We start from the raw sequence: 19,639 nt of genomic DNA on the forward strand, positions 1-19,639 counted from the left end.
TTTTGACAAATCACTGGGATGAGTTAAGGTTTAAACTCACTAAATAATGCCATACATGTGAGTTTCAGACTTAATATCCTTCAGAAAATGCATGCTAACACAAATCCTGTTATTCTTGCAACTCTCTAAGTTTATAAGAGCAATATTTAAAATGTGTCCTTGTTTTTGAGCCTTTGTGCTCCCATTATGTCAGGCTTTGTCCAGATTTCTTGCGCTAAGAGGTTGAGAGGTATGAAGAGGGACATAGGGATGCTGTTGTATGTGGAAGTAGGAAAATACTACAATGTCATGAAAGTGTCATGCCAGGGATGCTGTTGTATGTGGAAGTAGGAAAATACTACAATGTCATGAAAGTGTCACGCCAGGCTGTGAGTGGGTAACACACCAATGTCAATGTTCACAGGGCCAAGACATGCTACATAGGGCATGATGGTCCCTGTACCTTGGATGAGGCTCGTAATGCATTCTGTAAGTGGGGGAACAGAGTGATCAGTGTGTTATTAGCAGTCAGTATGCTAAAACAAGAAGGGGTATCATACGTTCATAAATAGAGATTAATCTGCAGATTATTACAAGTCTAGGTAATGTGCAGATAAGCAGAGGTCAGAATCAAATCATGCTTCCTGTATCAGTGAAGTAAAGAATGCAAAATCCTCCCCCAGGGTACTAGGAACATTTTTTTTTTTGCTCCTTCATTGTTACTTTACTGGTCTGGCCCTCATGCCCTGTCTGTGCTGGGTCTACTAACTTTCCATGCCCCCCCAAACTTATTCTGGTAATCTTATGAGGACAGTCACTGATCACAGGCAACAGGGCTTGACATGCCTGTGCTTCTGTCCAGGAGGTAACATTGGCCTACCTTGTATCCCCCCTCCCATTGTGGCATCATGGTACAGCCCTAAAGGGGCATGCAGTGTGGGGATATGATGTGTATTATGCAACCTCCACAGCAGTTCATCAAGCCCCAGTGCCCCCTCTTAACATACCTATTTTGGCCATGTCCCTGGTCTCAACTAGGGATTGCTGTCTAGAGAGACTTCCATATACCCCCCCCGTATGTCCATCTCTCCCTGCTTCTCCATCAGTCACCTGAGATGCTAATTGAAGCTGAGTCTCCTGGGTTGTGGGCTTTATCCATCTATGCCACCAGAGTGGCTATGGTAATAAGCTTGTAGCAGCAGTGTGTTTAAGAATGGGGTAAGGGTCACAGCAAAACAAAAGATTCATACGTGGGCACTTTATGGAGCTGGGGGTTAGCACACAATCAAATGAGACGTCCGCAGTCAGCAATGCATGCACAATAATTGACTTGTGTAACTCACAGATGTACATGACTGGACATGTCATGGGCCCCCAAGAAAGGCAATGACTGGAACAGTTCACCACCCAGGAGAATGAGGTTGTTACTACAAGCCCCCTGCACACATGGTACATGCTTCATGGCCAAAGGTAATACAGATAAACCTTTTCAGGAGCAGGTGTGGCAAGGAGTGGTACAAGACATTAGTGCTGTGGATGGACATAATAGATGTGTACTTCAAGTTTAGCAAAGGGTAACCAATATGATACTGCAGAGCCAAGATCAAGGTAGAAGACATTACCATGAATATGCCCTTTCAGGAGTCTGATCACCAACAACGAAGTGTATCACAGAGGTTGAGGAGTTCTAGATGTCCCTGTCTGGTGAAGGGGTGTGAATCCTCAAGGGCCATTGACCTCATAACTGGAGGAGACCTGGAAGTGGGAGCTGGGCTGGCGATTACTACATGATTGTCGCTAGGATATGCACCATGCAGTGCATATGAGGCAGGAAGCATTCAAGAAGTGTCTTTTGCCCATCTCTCCTTCATGTCTGCATCTACAATGCCCTACTATACCAGCTACGCAGACATCCACATGACATTCACAGAATCTTTCATATAAGATTATGTTTGCTGAGGGGGACCGATATCATGCTGCCACAGGTGTATTGTTTTTATATTTTCAAAGATTCTGTTAATGGATGTTCCAATACAAGAGGACAGTGTATGCCTGATGTCATCAGGTCACATGTGGTTGACAACAAAGGCAATGTGCACATGGCAAATTCAGTTCATACAGTGGAACTGGTGGCAGCATTACCAGTGGTGGCCTCACATGTGGTTTCAAGTGGAGGTAAAATGTTAAATGCAGTCACAGGCCAGACTGGAAAAGGTAACTGTCTCTTTTTGTTATCAGGAAAATGTGATGAAATGTAAGCTGTTTGCATGAACTTTTCACAGTTTTCAGTAAGGCCTAATTAATTGGGACTTTGTGGTTTTCAGCTGGCTGGTGCACTACTATTTTGGTTATTTGATAATTTGTGAGTGCCCTTATGCTCTGTTTTAGTTTACTTCTTTTTACTATGGCTGACTGAAGCACTAATTCCTCAGTTTATGCTTACTAGAATAATTTTCTCTATTTAGTGTTTCTTACAAAAAGACAAGATCCACTGAATGTAGATACCTGCTTTCAGAAGTGAACTAGAAAATTTGACCTGGCTAAACCATGAAGCCAGACTCACACTGAATGTGGGGGTTGTGCCTAGGTCGGTAAGGTATGTTTTGTTCACAGGTCATTGCCTGAAACAAGGGACAGGATACTGCTACAGAAGATGAAGTCCAGGACGCAATTCCAGCGTCAAGGTTTTAAAATATGGGACCATTTATAACAGGTCGGAATTATTTGTCATAACCTGTACTATTTTACTGAAATGTTCCATGGTTTTATAACACACAAACATACATAAAGATTCAAGGCCTTAGGTGAAGTGAGGATTTCTATCATGGATACATGAGTATGCTATGTTGCTTGTAGGACTACCTTTTTCCCTTTAGTCATATACACTATAACAGTGGGCAGCTCTGACCACCAGGTTGCTGCTGCTCTTCCTGGACACCTATGAAAATGAGGCACTGCTTTTGTTTGGTATATGCTTATCCCAGGTGCACTAATGTAATCAGCACTACAAGAATTAAAACTATGTGCCTGCCTATTGTCTTTACAGAATGACATTAAACTATGTCAAAAGGGTTCAGTTGTTCTGCCTTTGTGTAAAAAGCACGCACTGCAGACCGATAGCTTTTACATATTTAAGTGAGGATATCATATTACCCATACCCTGTTGTTAGATGTTAAATCACACATGGTTTCAGGTATGACACACTCTAATTTTGTCATCAAGTATGTTAGTGAAACCCAAGCAAAGTACACATTCTGTACATGTTTTCCAAAATTGCATTTTTCTTCTTAGTGCAGAATCTCTCCAAGGACTGTAGTACAGCCCTCATCTGCAACAAGATTGGAAAGACAGAAACATGGCAAGATTATGCTGTTCCAAATCTGCAGCAAAGCAAGCCAGGATCTGACCGTCCTCCTATACAGGCATGGGGTGTGTGAGTATGGGGGAGCTGGTATAATGTATTTTCCCTAATTTTCCTCTGAGAAGGTCATATGACAACTGTCTGTGGATTTCAGGATGGGGGCTGGGACTGATAGGAAAAATAAAACAAAGAGAGTCAGAGAGAGAGAGAGAGAGAGAGAGAGAGAGAGAGCAAGGGTGTGTGTTGTGAATTTACCATTCAATGAATCCCACATGCAGTCAGTGAGAGGGAGTGACTAAACCTCACAGAGATTACAAAGGGCATTGCTTCACTGGGATTCCTACTGCAACCACTTCGGCTACGGTAACAGCAGCAGCAGGAGGGGGAAGGAGTGGTGGATAACACAAAAGGAAGCTGAGGTCTCTGCCTGAATAAATAACAGGATTGTTTCATAAAAAGAAAGGAGCAAGTAAGGGGCCTGTCTCCCCATTAAATACCTTAGGATAAGACTGGGTGCTGGATTTTCGGTGTGCACTTAAAAAAAAAAGCTATGTCTGGCAGTGCAATCATTAGAAGGAGTTCTAGCAAACAAGGGCTGGAAAACCTCTTACGGTAAGGAAAGAACCCATTCTTATTCTTTTGAATGATACCTTATAGGAATGTTGATAAGATGATGGTGTGTATGGTAGAAGTTTAATTTTTTTTGACTGGATTTTTTTGTATATAACAGGTCCAGAGGTGCATATGAATGATACTTAACTATTTCTACTACTTAAAGTCTTGTATGTTTTATATATATATATATATATATATATATATATATATATATATATATATATATATATATATATATATATATGTGTGTGTGTGTGTGTGTGTTTTTTTTATAAATGCAAAAAGGTTTGATTTTTTTTTTTTGAAAAAGACATGCATATATGAATTCCTTACATCTTATTTCTTAAATATCTTGCCATCAGCTTCTTAAAGTTCCCTCTGGGGAAATTAATTAAACACTGCCCTGTTTTGTTCCGTGCATAGTGAGGTTCTAAACACTAGAAGAAATATTTTCTATTATATCTAAGTTTGAATTGTTCATTTTTACATGCACAAACTAGATATTTTTTGAGAGACTGCTGAACAATTTTGAAAACTGCATATTTTGTTTGAAAGTTTCATTTAAAAGGAAACCAGAACAGTTAAGTACTATTTTGTGTGTAACCTTGTAAATGTACATACAGTGTGAGAGTTTCTCTGTGAACTCACGTAGCTGGGCAGTTAGTGGTAGAACTTACAGGGAAGTAGGCACTTTTGGGACCTTGCACAGTCCAGTATCTATTGTTTTTCTGGGATGGGTATGTGTGGCAGACAGTGGATAATAAATTAATTAAGCGGCAGGATGCATAGTACCGCTGTCATCACAATAGCTCAGTGGAGCCCCGAAGCAATGAAAACAAAGGAAATTAGCAGCATTCTGTGCAAATGCCTTTAAAGCCTGTTACCAGTAAATAAGTGAGTTGCATGTTGGTGTGTTTCTGAATTTGAAGTTTATGATCACGTTGCTAAAAACTGGGCTTTTGGTACTTTCTCAGTAGCGTTGATGTCAGTGGTGCTATGTTGTGCACCAAACAAAAAAGATAAATAGACATGCTGTCATTCTGGATAGGGAAAAGAAAAAAACACCAGTTAAGTAAGTAATCTTTAGCAATATCGATTTTTAAACAAGCTCACACTGTCTGTCTATCTATCTATCTAGCCATGTCTTTAAGTAAAATCAGTAAGTTCTTCCTGTGTACCACACTATATAGGCTTCATGCATAAAGCATGCACCTGTGTGAGGCAAAATGTTGCCCATGAGAAAAATGCATTCAAAAGATTGTTATAGGACATGTGCATGATTTTTAAGCTGCACGGAAGAAATGATCTGGCTGACACCTGAATGGCGTGTGTTGGTGTTTGTGTTGGTTTTGTACATTTTGTAGCAGCTCACACCCTCTCAACAGTCACCAGCCATACTGTTGCTATTGCCACACTAGGGATGTCTATGTACATTTTGTGCAATGTGTTTGGTCATAGCTCTCAATTTCTTAGACCAAGAATTCTGGATAAAGCCATAAATAATGGGGGGGGGGGGGACAAAGACCCAAAAATATGGACAGTTTTTAAATATTCTACTTAGAAACTTAGAAAGTTGCTAGAATAACAGTTTTTGGATTAGCATGCATTTTCTGAAGGGTATGAAGTCTGAAACTCAAATGTCTGTCATTATTTTCTGGCTTCAATCCTCAGTGATTTGCCAGAAACCCATAGATTTTATGAAGAACAGACCAAAAACATGAGGCAAAAATCTGGACATTCTGCGAAAATCTGTACAGTTGAGAGGAGTTTGTGCAGGTAGGGAATACTGATCCACTTCAGGGTCTATAATATTAATATGTTGTTCAGATTTTGTGCACAGACTGCTAACTCAGATTTAGGCAAGTGTCAAATAGTTAGTATTCATTCCTTTACCCATCCCGCAGATTATCAGTTTTTACCCACATGGGTGTGGCATGATTTTGCAATCATATATCAAGGAGGACAGTGTACATCAAGTACAAAAGAAAGGATCAAAGTTTGGGTTCCCACTCAGGTACTGTGTTTGATTGCAGATCAAGGTGTGGGTTTCTCTTTTATCCATCAGGTAATGCCTTTTAATGCAGGTTGGAGCTTGGTGTCTTTATTCTTTCACAGCCCAGTCTGAAAAATAAATGTTTCAAATATTTTGAGAAAAATTTCCCACTCAAGGGCTATGGTGATCTATGCATATGGTTTGTGTGTGTGTGTGTGTGTGTGTGTGTGTGTGTGTGTGTGTGTGTGTGTGTGTGTGTGTGTGTGTGTGTGTGTGTGTGTGTCAGTGTGATGCTAATTACGCTTGTACTATCATGCTAACAAAAGTGTAGTGAACAGTGGAATAGAAGGAAATAGATTTTTTCTCAGGTGGGTAAAATGAAACAGCTCATGGTGGAAACGTGTCATACAAACATGAAGGTTGTAGCTACTTTTTTTTAATCTTTTGAAGAACAGGAATAAACTTTAACTCCAAGACACATTTTGCCAAATAATAGCATTAGACGGCTACTTAGGTATTCTCCTAGCTGCCAAGATAGCCAGGAAATTGCATGAGAGTGGGAATCTTGTGAATGCTGACTGGAATGCAACACGTCTGTAGATCATTATAGGAAGTGGAAAATACAAAGACAAAACCAGGATCACAGGCAGCCAGTAGTACAGGTTCACAAGGACAGTTGTGACGAGGTGTGGACAGTTTGTACTTCATTAGGGAAATGTCATATAGTAGCAACATTTCCCTTAGACAGTGGAAGCAAGAACTGGGAAGAGGAGAATGCCATTGTGTATGGGTTTTTTTTGCATGTTTTATTAACTGGGTTGTAAATTTGATTCAGGACTAGTTTCACTGGAGGCCTAAGAAGTCAATATTTGGCATAGAAACTTGCTCAAGAGTCGCAAAATAAGCAAATAAATAGTGAGGTAATCAATGGACAGGATCTGTGAAACCCACCTAGTCAACAACTGTAGGAAACACATGTCACATTATATGTAAAAAATCACACATGCAAATCCCTACTACAGCAGAAACTACAGGAAATGAGATTTGGTGGACACTTGCACCTTTTGTGCCATAGTTTTTTTAAGAAAGTCCATGTTTCAGCATGCTTGGTCAGATGTACCACACCACTGAATAGCCGGGGTAGCTGACTAAACCATTAGAGTGAGCACTGCAGACTTAAACTACCTAGCAGATGTGTCATTATCTTCAGTGCCCTAAACAAATGAGGATGTGAGATTCTCCCTTTGTATTCTTCCATTATTAACCTCGTTTTTCTGCTCTGCATGAAGTCTTAATCCAGACATCTAAATACCAAAACTGAAGTACCTCTCAGCCGTCCCTGATTTTCAGGGACATCCCTGATTTTGACTGAAGTTCTAGCTCTGTCCCTCTTAGGTAAAAGTGGTGACTTTTGAAGAAAAGGTGATTGATGAATTACACCTAATAAATAATGACAATAATTAGTTACAGACTTCTTTTACTTTAGAAAATGTATATTCACTCATATTCTCTTATTTTTCAATGTCTCAAGTTAATAAGACTAGTATATGAAAAGTGTCCCTGATTGTCCCTGATTATTTTTGGATTTGTCCCTGATTCTATTGGGATTTGTCTCTGATTGGTTGATTTCATGGTTGGTTTCATATCAGTTGGCACAAATGTACCCATCGCTGCTTCGACTGCAGCGATAGGTACGTTTGAGCCAACTGATATGAAAGAAGAATTTTTGCATTTCCCAGTTTCTGTATTAGACATGCCTAGTTACAAACTGGCAGGGCACAGACCCATTTTCTGTATTTCCTTTCTAGAGGAACAGTAGATGAGATGTAGCAAATCACCTGATTTTTCTTCTCTAATATTTGGACAGGAAAGACTGAACCCAAAAGTCTGATTGGAGTCAGAACACGAGACTGCCCTGTCCTCACTTCGGACAGGAGTGGCATCATGGTGTTCTTTTCAACTTCCTGCATGACCAGATGGAGCGCTGGGAGTAAGGGTCAGTTGCAGGGCAGTAGAAGTCTTTATTTCTTTATTTTTGATTTCTGTTTTGGGAAGCTACATTTGTATAGTGGCTGTGAACAAATGTTCATGAAAAAGACCCTTTTTCAATGCCTTGAAATACTAAGGTAAGGTTATTTTCATTAGCTGGACTGGGAAATAATGTTGTATTTCTTTTTACTCTATCATGAATTAAAGGTATAAAGATACATAAACTACCTTTTATTTTTCAAGTGTTTATACTGAACACTTAGTATGTCTAGTTACTGTGCATGGCTTTATATTACTGGACAGACTGTGTAATAATTTCCACCACATAAATGAGACAGACGCATGGATTTGTAGACTTAGGCCCCCCTTTGTGATAGAGAATGACATTGTTCAGCTTTGCTTATTATCTCAGTTTGCTTGTAGTCTGTAGTGCGTTCATCATCAGAATAAAATTGGCATGCATTGCAGAGGTCCAGCCCTTTCACCTCTAACAAGGAAGGGTCAGACATGCCTTTCCCACCACAGACTGAACAGTAAGTCCAGCTGATAAGCTGAGAGAAAAGCACGTATGAAGTTTTCATTCTCTGCATAAGTTTATGGACTGCTGAAGGCAACACTTTCTGACCCCCTCCAGCGCTCTTTCTTTCTTTGTTACTGATGAAGTTCATTAATGGCATTAGCTGTATAACAACCTGTTCCTCTCTTCAGTATGCCAAACAGTGTGCCTAGAATTTTGCACGTTTCCTCATATACTGTCGACAGAAACTATGAGGATTCAGAAAGTCTGCAATGGTCCTCATTGCTGCATAGTATATGACAGTATAGAGGTATTAAAGAAAATTACATGTAACATAACATCCCACCCCCAAGATCCTGATCTCTTGGGCGTGTGTGTGTGTGTGTGTGTGTGTGTGTGTGTGTGTGTGTGTGTGTGTGTGTGTGTGTGTGTGTGTGTGTGTGTGTGTGTGTGTGTGTGTGTGTGTGTGTGTGTGTGTGTGTGTGTGTGTGTGTGTGTGTGTGTGTGTGTGTGTGTGTGTGTGTGTGTGTGTGTGTGTGTGTGTGTGTGTGTGTGTGTGTGTGTGTGTGTGTGTGTGTGTGTGTGTGTGTGTGTGCACACTCTGCAACATCAAGCTGTTTCATATATTTCAATAGACTTTAGAAAAATGGTGCATGGTACACGCTTTCACTTCAGATAACAGCTGTTTTGCTACGTTACTTGATCATAGTAGCAGGAATGCCATAATGAATGTAACCTGGCACTAGAAAAGTTGATAGAAATAGAATCAGACAAATCTTACTCTTAAAGCTCTTGCCACATGATTAAAGTGTTTAATGATTAAAACATACATGCTAAAAATACTTGCAAATATTGAAACATAAAAAAAATGAAATAAGTAAAATTTTACTATTCCCATGTGTAAAACTTTAATATGCACTTATTTCAGGTTGGAAATGTCACCTTAAAAACTTTGTTTTAAAAAAATATGTTAAACTAGTCAGTATCTGTCAGTTTCTCAGTGCAAGAGACATAAAGGATTTGATTGTGAATAAGCTGTGAGTAGAAAGGATTACATACCATCTGTTTTAAGTTAAGTCCTGGGAATCTCTAACAACTCCTCCTCCTCTGTGGATCAGAGGAAGCAGTCTCTGGTGTGTGTAGAATGTCTTTCATGTGTCATCGTCCCCTAATGATGCAATACTTTACGGGTCATTTATCAGAGATGCTGGCAGCCATGTTGAGCACAGCCCTGACACTGTGCATTTCTTCCTGGGCCCTTCACTTCAGAGCACCGATGCTGGAATTCTATGAAAGTTACCTCCTGGACCCCTCTTGTAGCATTCTAAGCCTGAACTGACAAAAGTGCAGAACACTGCTGGAAGGTTCTTAGCCAGTAGTAGGTGCACCACTTGAAGAATACTCAGTTGATGGTAGATTGCATTCTTTATTTCAGATAAGGACAATGTCCAAGTTACACATCTAGTAAACAGCTTTCACATAATGCACTTCCCAGTAATAATAAGTGAAGCATAGCTTTCAATTCCTTTGTTCAAGAATCAGGGTCAAGTCATAAACAATGGGGAGACAAGGGCCCAAACACAGGGACAATTTTTAAATATTCCTTTAATTCACTTATAAAATTATTAGCAAGTGTTTCATTAGCATGCATTTTCTAAATAAAAAGAAGTATGAAAGTCTAATGTCTAATATTGTATTGACTAACTGTAATCCTCAGTGATTTAGCAGAAAATCTAAAATTCTTACAAGAGACAGCAAAAATATGAGGTGAAATCAGGGGCCTTCTGCAAAATCGGGGACAGTTGAAAACTATGATGTCTCTCTTACAACCAGGTCTTCTAATATGTACATTCCAGGTCTCGGTCTTCAAAATTAAAATTAAAACTCAAAAGTGTAGTTTCATTTAAATATATATGCTTAGACTCAAAGATGTTTTATTCAAGGTACAAATAATGTATTTTATTCAGTCCATCTATGCACCTTCTAGCCAATTTTCTAAGCTACTTATCTTAGTAAGGGGTCACAGTGGTAGGTAGGAAGCTGAGCACAGCAAAGCATATTCCCATTTTAAGCAACAGTGTACAGTTCTTTTTTTTGGGATGCCAAGGTATTCTGAGGAAAGCTGGAAGGTATAATCTCTCTAACATGTCCTGGGTCTGCCTCAAGGACTGCTCATAGTCAAACATGCATGGTCCGGTTCTTATGATAGGCACCAATAGGCTATCTTTGCTAGGTGCCCAAACCCCTTCAATCAGCTCATCTCAACCCAAGAGGAGTAGTGGCTGTACTCTCAGATACTTTTGGATTGCTCAGTCCAGCTGCTCTGAGAAGTGACATAATTTCTGATCCCTGTATTTGTGATGTTATATTTTCAGTCACTGCTCAAGTATACACCCATGTCTCCTTCATGTGTCAGTGATCTCCTTCTTTCAGTCCCCACCCAAAAGAAGATGAAGGCATAGACTGAATGGTAAACTGAGAGTTTGTCCTCTGCCTCAGTTCACACCTCATCACCACAGTCTTGTATTATCCCTGCAGTATGACCACCACTGCATCCATTAAATTGGTCACTGATACATCCCTGCAATACAGCCACCAATGCCCCCATCCACTGGTCAGTAGTACAACCCTGCAGTACAATCGCCAGTGCAACTGTCTACTGGCCACTAGTACAGCCCTCATTTATAGCCACTACTACACTTGTCTGCTGGTCATTGCTTTAACCCTTTAGCATGTCCACCACTGCACTCATCCACTGATCATCGTTACAACACTTCTGTTGCACTATCTGTCTGATGGTCACTGATATAACTCTGTAGTACAGCTACCACTGCCCCATCCACTGATCACTGGCACAACCCTGCAGTAGAGCTGCCACTTCATCTGTCTGCTGGTCACTGGCAGAATATTACCAACAATAGCACCCTTCAGGATAAATGCAGCACTACTAAAGTAAATAAGTCCAAGGAAAAAAAGCAGTAACTGTAGAAGTGAAGCAACCAGTCAGCAGTTGAACCATAAAACAACTTTTATTGTAACAAAATGGTAAGTGCTTTCACTAATAGCTATTAGCGAAAGCACTTACCATTTTGTTACAATAAAAGTTGTTTTATGGTTTGACTGCTGCCTGGTAGCTTCACTGCAATAGTTATTGCTTTTTTTACTGGCAGAATATTATTAGTACAACCACCATTGCACCATCTATTGTTCAGTCTCCTGATTCCCTCTAAGTGCACTCATGTACAAGACACTAGGATACTTAAGCTCCTCCATTTCAGTGGCCTGCTTCCCCTCACCAAAGAACAGACCATCATTTTCAGGAATTGAGCCATAGTTTCTGATTTGGAGGTGGGGATTTTTATCCTCACCACCTTACACTTGAGAAGCAAATTTCTCCAACGTAGACTGAAGATCAGCCTCTTGATGCTTGTAGGCCAACATCATCTGATTAAAAACAAAGCTGTAACTGATACTTCCCTAAAATGGATAGTCTGTGGGCCTTTTGGTTGCATATTAATGACCAAGAAGGAAGGTGACTTAGCCTTACTTGAGTCTTATGTGCTTTTTAATGTAGTCAAGATATTGCAAATAATATAGACACAACTCTTATCTCCTCGGTACTGAATGGCATGCATCAGTGGCTGTATAACTCTGTACTAATGTAACATCTCTCACAAGGCATGCCAGGGTACACAGCTATATGTCTTCTGCAAGTCCACAAAACACATGCAAACATTCCTTCCATGGCATTTCTTGTAACAAAGAGTTGATCCATTTTTCCATGACCAGAATGAAAAGTACATTGCTCCTCACAATGTTCCATTTAAAGGATGAAATCTGCATTACTCCTCCCACTGTTCCATTATAAGGATGGAATCTGCATTTCCCCTCCCACAATTCCATGCCCAGAATGGAGTCTGCATTGCTCTGCCCATTGTTCCATGACCAGAATAGAATCTGCATTGTTCCTCTTGAATCAGATGCTTGGCTGTTAGACAAAGTTACCTCTGGCACTCTGGCATAATCTGTCACATGGAGGATGAGGATTGTATGTGTTCCTTGTGTAACAGGAACACACCATCCAATCCCCTTTTTGGAAATGGGGAACATCACCCTATTTAACAAAGTAGAGATACTAGGGGTCAGTCAGTTTCACTACAGACTGCCTTTTGACCATAAACTATATCCACTTTATTAACTCTGTACACCTCAGATATATGATTCTGGTCAAATAAATGAATAACTACGTAGGTAATAGCCACAGTAATACATTTTAGCTTATTGGTATTAGAAACATAAAGTGAAACCCACTGCGATCCCAGTCATGCACATGCCCATAAGTTACAGTCACTTTAATGATGATATATACCTCAGATTTCTGATTGTGACCAAATGAATGGAAATATGTAATCAATAACCACAGTAATATATTTCAGCTAATATCTGTCAGATGCATTTAGTGCAATGCTTTATGTCCCCTACCTACATTGTGCACACATGTGTACACACACACACACACACACACACATATATATATATATATATATATATATATATATATATATATATATATATATATATATATATATATATATATATATATGCATGCATATGCATGTGCAGGCACACACAACACACACAGAGGTGCCCACTAATTACAGGCACTTTATTGGCTCCATACACCTCAGATGTCTGTGATTAAATAAATACATAAGTGATAACCACAATTAATATATATGAGCTTGTTTCTTTGAGATACTTACAGTGCAACCCATTATAACACTTGCACACAGAGATACACATGTACACACTCACAGACAAAGATGTGCCCAATGATTACAGCCACTTTATTGACTCCATGTACCTCAGTTGTCTGATACTAATGACTAAATAAATAATTAGTAACCACAGTAATATATTTCAGCATCTTGCTATTAGATGTGATGCATACAATACAACTTATTACAGCACCCACATGCATGTGCATGCATGTGAGTGCAAACACACACACACATACACACACACACGTGCCCACTAATTGCAGCCACTTTTCTAACCATGTATACCTCAGATGTCTTGTTTATCAACAAATTTAATTAGTAAATTTGTAAATAATGACCACAGTAATATACAGAAATATGTTCTTGCTGTCAGATATTTACTGTGCAACACTTGCAGCCCTCCCTCTCTCTGTCTCTCTCTCTCTCTCACACACACACACACACACACACACACACACACACACACACACACACACACACACACACACACAGACACACACACACACACACACACACACACACACACACACACACACACACACACACACACACACACAAAATATTAAATGTGTTAAAGAAAAATGCATGATATGCTGTCCTACAGGCTGGCTGGCAGAAGCAGGAAATTGAGTGACTTCATGTAGGAAGTAACACAGAGCAGACTTATTATTTAATAATAATAAAAATATATTTAAAAACACACCTTTCCCCACACTTGTATCTCTGTGAGTCTGATCATAACTTCATTTACTTTCATTCAGGCTTTCTTAGGCAATGGTCACCTGAAGCACACTGAGTCACTAGGAAATTGATGCTTTCTGCTTTGTCTAGTAGCCCTGCAAGTCTGTGTTAAAATATTGTGTTCTGCTTCCCCATATATGGCAGGAAGAGCTGTAATATGGTGTAATTGCCCAAATCTCCATTTTGCTGTACTTCTTAATGCTTCCAACTGTACAATGTTTTCTAAGTAAGCTTTTTTTTTTTGATTAACAGAAATTAGAATTCTGCACATACACAGTAGCATACATGGAGTTCTGATCCCCAAAAACAGGGACCCTGGCTATTTTTTTGTAAATAAAAAAAACTATATAAATGTTTGTTTTCATTTAGTGGGATGCAGTCTAGTTGCCAGTAGAACAAGCTACCCCTGGATTACTGTCTGCTAGTTTGTGCCCCTCCATAAACATCAAATGACTTCAAGCAACATCAGAAAAGTAATGGCAATTTATAAACTTTCCCAGGTTAGAGGAACTTCAATCTGTTTAATTACAAGGTGCATATTGATTACCTGAGGGGAAGCACCAACATCCTGAAAAAGCTGTGGTGGCTGTAATACCTAAAGATAGTGAAGACCAACCAGATCCAGCTTCATATAGGCCCATTTTAATTTTAATCCATGATCATAAAGTGTTTATGTCTATAATAGCTAAAAGAATGGAAAAGGTGTTGCCAAAATTGATAGATAATGGATTGATGTAGTTTTGTGGAGGGAAGACAAACATTTGACATTAATAGAACAATGATGATCCAGAGGGAAGCAGAATGTAAGAAAATACTGCTGTCGTAGGTGAATCTTAATGCAGAGAAAGCATTTGACTGACTAAGTTAGAATTTTGAGTAGGGCAATGGAAGCATTTGCATTCCCTGGTACAATAATAATAAGGTTATTTATTTATTTATTGACATCTGATTACCGGGAAAGTCCGATTGGGTAGGAGCCCATTTTCAGGGGGGTCTGGAGACACAAGCTCCAAAGTATCACAAAACATTTTTAAGAACAATAATTTTACAGTCTTTAAAATAATACAAAAAAAGAACTATAGTTTAAAGAATTATACCAAATTAGACAAAATATGAAAACATTGGTCAATTGCAGATACAAGCTATATGACAATGATTAATAGTCAGATAAAATTTAGTCAATTTATAGCTAGATTAAAGATAAGTTAGTATAATACAAACAGGAATGGCAATACAAAATTAGAGAAAAGCCGGCTTATGGTATACTTGGAGTGAAAGACAGAGGGAGACAAACTGATAGAAGTAAAGAAGTGAGTGAAGAAGGGAAATAAAGGAGATGTAAGGTATGAATAGGTATTTGCTCACATGTTGGAATATACTTTATCCTGGTGTTGAGCAAGAACAGAACCAGCTTTTGGCTAAGAAGTCTTTCAGAATGGTTTTGAAGGATGGGAGAGAGCGTATTGACCTGATGGACAAAGATAAGGAATTCCAGACCTTGGCAACATGATATGAGTACAGACAATGCCAAGCAAATTTTGTATCTGGTAAAACCAGAAAAGGACAATTTGAGCGTTGTGGAACATTCTGAGACAGTTTCAAGTTTTTTCAGGATATAAAATTAATGAAGATAAAACAAAGGCTATAGTTGTAAAATACATATCCACACATGAATTTGTTCAGCAATACCCATATTTATGGGGATATTATAAAGTGAAGTATTTGGGTGTATGTGTTAAAAAGGATTCTGTTATGGCAGCTAATGATATGTGGGGAAGAGACAAAACAAAAGATAATACAAAAACTGAGAAACTGGAAGCTCTTGTTTATATGTATATGGATAGCAAGATACAAGCAGTAAAAGGATTTTAGTCCCTTTAGTTTTTTTACACAGGTCAGGTATATTTTTATCAACTAGAGGAGAAGTTGTGGATAGTAATTAATAAAAGAATTGAAGCATTTTATCTGGGAAAGGAAGACGGCAAGAGACAAGTGGGGTAAGCTGATCCTTAACAGAACAATGTGGCATAGAATTAACAGATTTGAAGGGATATTTTAGAGCTGCACAAGCAGAAAGCTACAGTTCAAAGTGGAAAGGCATGATGATGATGAATCAGGGGTTTAAAGAATTAGGGAGGCAGTAGGATTTTGGATGCAGATTCTTAAGAAGAAAAACAGTACAGTACAGTTCTCTGGACTTGCCGGACAGTTTTAAAATAAGAAGTTTTAGATTCCCATATTCTTTCACCATACACAGTGTTTACTTACTTCTGTAGTCATTGGAATCTTGAGGGTTACATGGTAATACCAAAATGTCCAGAATCTTTAAAAGACATTTATCATGTTTTGATCTTCTATGTAGTACTAATTCCTCTTTAATATTAAGTATTTTATAATTTCTCTTGGTCTGCGATGTCTTACTAATGTAATTTTGTTACTCAGCTTCTGTCATTTCATTTTCATGATGTTGCTTTACTCATTCAAATGGGAACAATCTGAAATGCAGGTTTATTTAAGAATCTCCTTTAAAGGTATATTCTTCACCATCTTCTAAACAGATGTACACAGGCCCTTTTTTGTTTCAGCTCCAGACAAACTAAATGAGTGACTTTTTTGAAAGAGTAAACACTAAGCAGTTATTTAAAGTACTTCACCTACAAGCTTTGTCAGACAGAGATGTCAGGCATCCTTCATTTTTTTAATTTAGCCTGATCAGTCATTTCATTTGTGACAGCAGAGTCTCCTCTCTCAACAGTAAAACATTTGGCTAACACTGTGTCTTCAAAGATTCAATGCGGTCTCAACGGGAGAATGTAAGAGTAAAAATCCCTTGTTATAAGGACTTTTCTTGAACAAAACATTGTTAAATGTAAATGACAATAAGGTGCTGGAACTAGTGAAACACAACTTGATTAATAAACTAAGAGGAGTATCTCTTGACTGTTTCTGAGTTTTTTTTTTCCATAATCATCTAGATGCAGGAATGGCTGCTCATAACTGAGTGTTTCTTGCATCTCAAAAAAATATCATTATGTTTTTCCAGCAATTCAAAACTGTCATATTTAATTAGACCAGGTTTTAAAGTTAGTTGCATTTCTAGCTGAAAAAGGTGTGTATTAGTTACAGTAGAGTTGTTAAGTTTATTGTGTTAAGTTAAAAACTTGAGTATAACAGCATCTTAATAAAGATGTGTGCCTTAACTAGAAATGCTTCATTATAACCAGAAAACTTGAAATTATTTAACAAAACTGAGCAAAACTATTTAATACTACTGAAGGATTTTTCCCTGTTTGGAACCTAGACTGTTGAGAATTAGAAAGAGAGAGAGAGCGAGGAGAGAGAGCGAGGGAGAGAGAGAGTGAGAGAGAGAGAGAGAGAGAGAGTGAGAGAGAGAGAGAGAGAGAGAGAGAGAGAGAGAGAGAGAGAGAGAGAGAGAGAGAAGAGGACAAAGAATTTCCTGAGCTGTTGCTTTAGACTCTTACCAAACCAGTTTCAAATCAGGGACTGGTGCAGTATTTCATTTAGCTGAGATGTGTGTCAGTACTGTGTTGTATATTTTCTTTTTTGACTGGAAAGCTGTGGAAGTTAACTTATACCAGTGCCTATCAAAATATAGTTTATTTTTCTAAACAGAAGTCAAAAGTGCAGTACTATTTTTCTCATCTGAAAGCAACCCACTTCCAGTTCAAACAGCCACAATATAATTTTTCTTATTTAAGACATAAGTGCAGAATATGTTTGGTCTTTTCTAGACAGGAAGCTAGATCGAAAAGATTGGAAGGTGGATATTCAGTGTCCCTAGAAAACATTGCAGTATAAATCTGGGGGCGTTACTTGCCTTAATAATGGCCATTTTAATGAAACGTGCACGCTGCAGTAATATGACAAAGAATATTATATGCCCTGTTTGCGTATAAGGACTTATCAGTAATTTATATATTTATTGACATTTGAATTTCAGGAAAGTTCAACTGGATAGGAGCACATTTTCATTGGAGGCCCATGAAGAAATGCTTCAAAGTATTGCAAAACATTTTTATGAACAATAATTTTACGGTCTTTAAAAAAACAAACAACAACAGTTTAAGTAATTCTACCAAATTATACATAATATGAAAACATTGGTTAAAAATAGATAAAAGTTATATGGAAATGATTTAATAGTTAGAAAAATGTTTACCAGATTATAGAGAAATTAAAGATAAGTTAAGGGGTCTATATTCGAACATCGAAGTTTCAAAACTTCGAATGTTCTAATATCGACCCCTATTCAGCGAAAGCTGAAAATATCGAAGCAACAGAAAACCAAATTTTTTCCTAGGGAAAGAATTCGGTTGTCCATTTCTGTTGCTTCGGTATTTTCAGAGCTGTGGTGGAAAGTTACAGGTCGGGTTCAGTTAAGTGTGCGATTGAGTGCGGGTTAGGTTAGTTAGGGTTAGGGTGCGGGTTACATATGTGTGCGATTGTGTGGACATGAGGGTTAGGGCAGGTTAGGTGAGTTAGGGTTAGGGCGCGGGTCAGGTAAGTGTGCGATTGTGTGGACGTGAGGGTTAGGGCGGGGTAGGTGAGTTAGGGTTAGGGCACAGGTGAGGTGAGTGTGTGATAGTGACAGACCTTATGGTTAGGGTTTGTGTTAAGGTAAGTGGATAGTTAGTGGTGTGTGTATAATTTAGTGTAGGGTTAGGTATAAGATTTTAGGTGTATGTGTGTGGATTGCTGTTTGTTTTGTGTGCTTGTGTTGTGTGTATGTGTTTTGGAACAGCAAATTTTTTCCCTAGGAAAAAATTTGCTGTTCTGTATGTTCAATGTTTTCAGTTTTCGCTGAATAGGGGTCTATATTAGAACATTCGAAGTTTTGAAACTTCGATGTTCTAATATAGACCCAAGTTAGTATACTACAAACAGGAATTGCAATACAAAGTGAGAGAAAAGCAGCTTGTAGTATATTTAGAGAGAAAGCCAGGGGAGAGAAATTGGTAGCAGTAAGAAAGTGAATGAAGAAGGGAGGGTAAGGAGATGTAAGGAATGAATAGGTATTTCTTCAGATTAAGGGATATAGTTTATCCTGGTAAGTATGTATGTATGTGGTGTAAATAGTGTAAATAAACCTGCAAAATCATTATTCAGATAAAGCTGGTTACACTGATACACTTTCATTGTTAGTGACACAGCTTAGCTCCATCTTCAAATGTAGAAAACACCATGGTGTGAATCATTCCAAAACATGTATAAACAGATGTTTATGATTATACTTTTTGCCTTTGTTTGTTGGCTATGTGCAAATGGACAGATGCAAAACACTTTTTCAGCCTAGGGGAACAGCTAAAAATGACAGTTTAGCTGTATAAGGTGCATTAAAAGTATATGCGAACAAAAGAATCAAAACACATGCGCTCATGTGTAAAACCAGGAATATGGGTGACAATATTTCACTTGGGTACTGTTTGCAAGAAAGGAATCGGCTTTGTATTTCTGTAACAGCTGGATATTTATGTATATGAAGAAATTCAGATAGACAGGTCCTTTTTCAATGTAGCTGCTGCATAAAGAAATCTGTAAGCAGGACTTCATTTCAAACACAAATGTATATTTTAGGAAATGTTTGGTTAACTGGCATTTTTATCTAGGTTAGCTCACATTACTTTACGTTTTGAAAAATTTC

General features: G+C 38.4%; 1 protein-coding gene across 3 annotated transcripts in view; it reads left to right on the forward strand.

The window, feature by feature from the left end:
• LOC122791600 (non-muscle caldesmon-like) overlaps positions 1–19,639 on the forward strand; it is a 1,000,623-nt gene that overhangs the window by 522,903 nt on the left and 458,081 nt on the right. Inside the window, exon 1 of one of the 3 annotated variants that reach the window (XM_044059384.1) lies at positions 3,686–3,953. The exons of the other annotated variants lie outside the window; for them this stretch is intronic. Within the exon in view, the coding sequence (XP_043915319.1) occupies positions 3,892–3,953 (62 nt within the window). The 5' untranslated portion in view covers positions 3,686–3,891. Of the gene's footprint in view, positions 1–3,685; positions 3,954–19,639 lie in introns of those variants that run through there. 3 annotated transcript variants of the gene reach the window in all.

The sequence above is a fragment of the Protopterus annectens genome, chromosome 17.part0 (genome assembly GCF_019279795.1).
Source record: "Protopterus annectens isolate FY-2018-M chromosome 17.part0, PAN1.0, whole genome shotgun sequence".
NCBI lineage: Eukaryota > Metazoa > Chordata > Ceratodontiformes > Protopteridae > Protopterus > Protopterus annectens.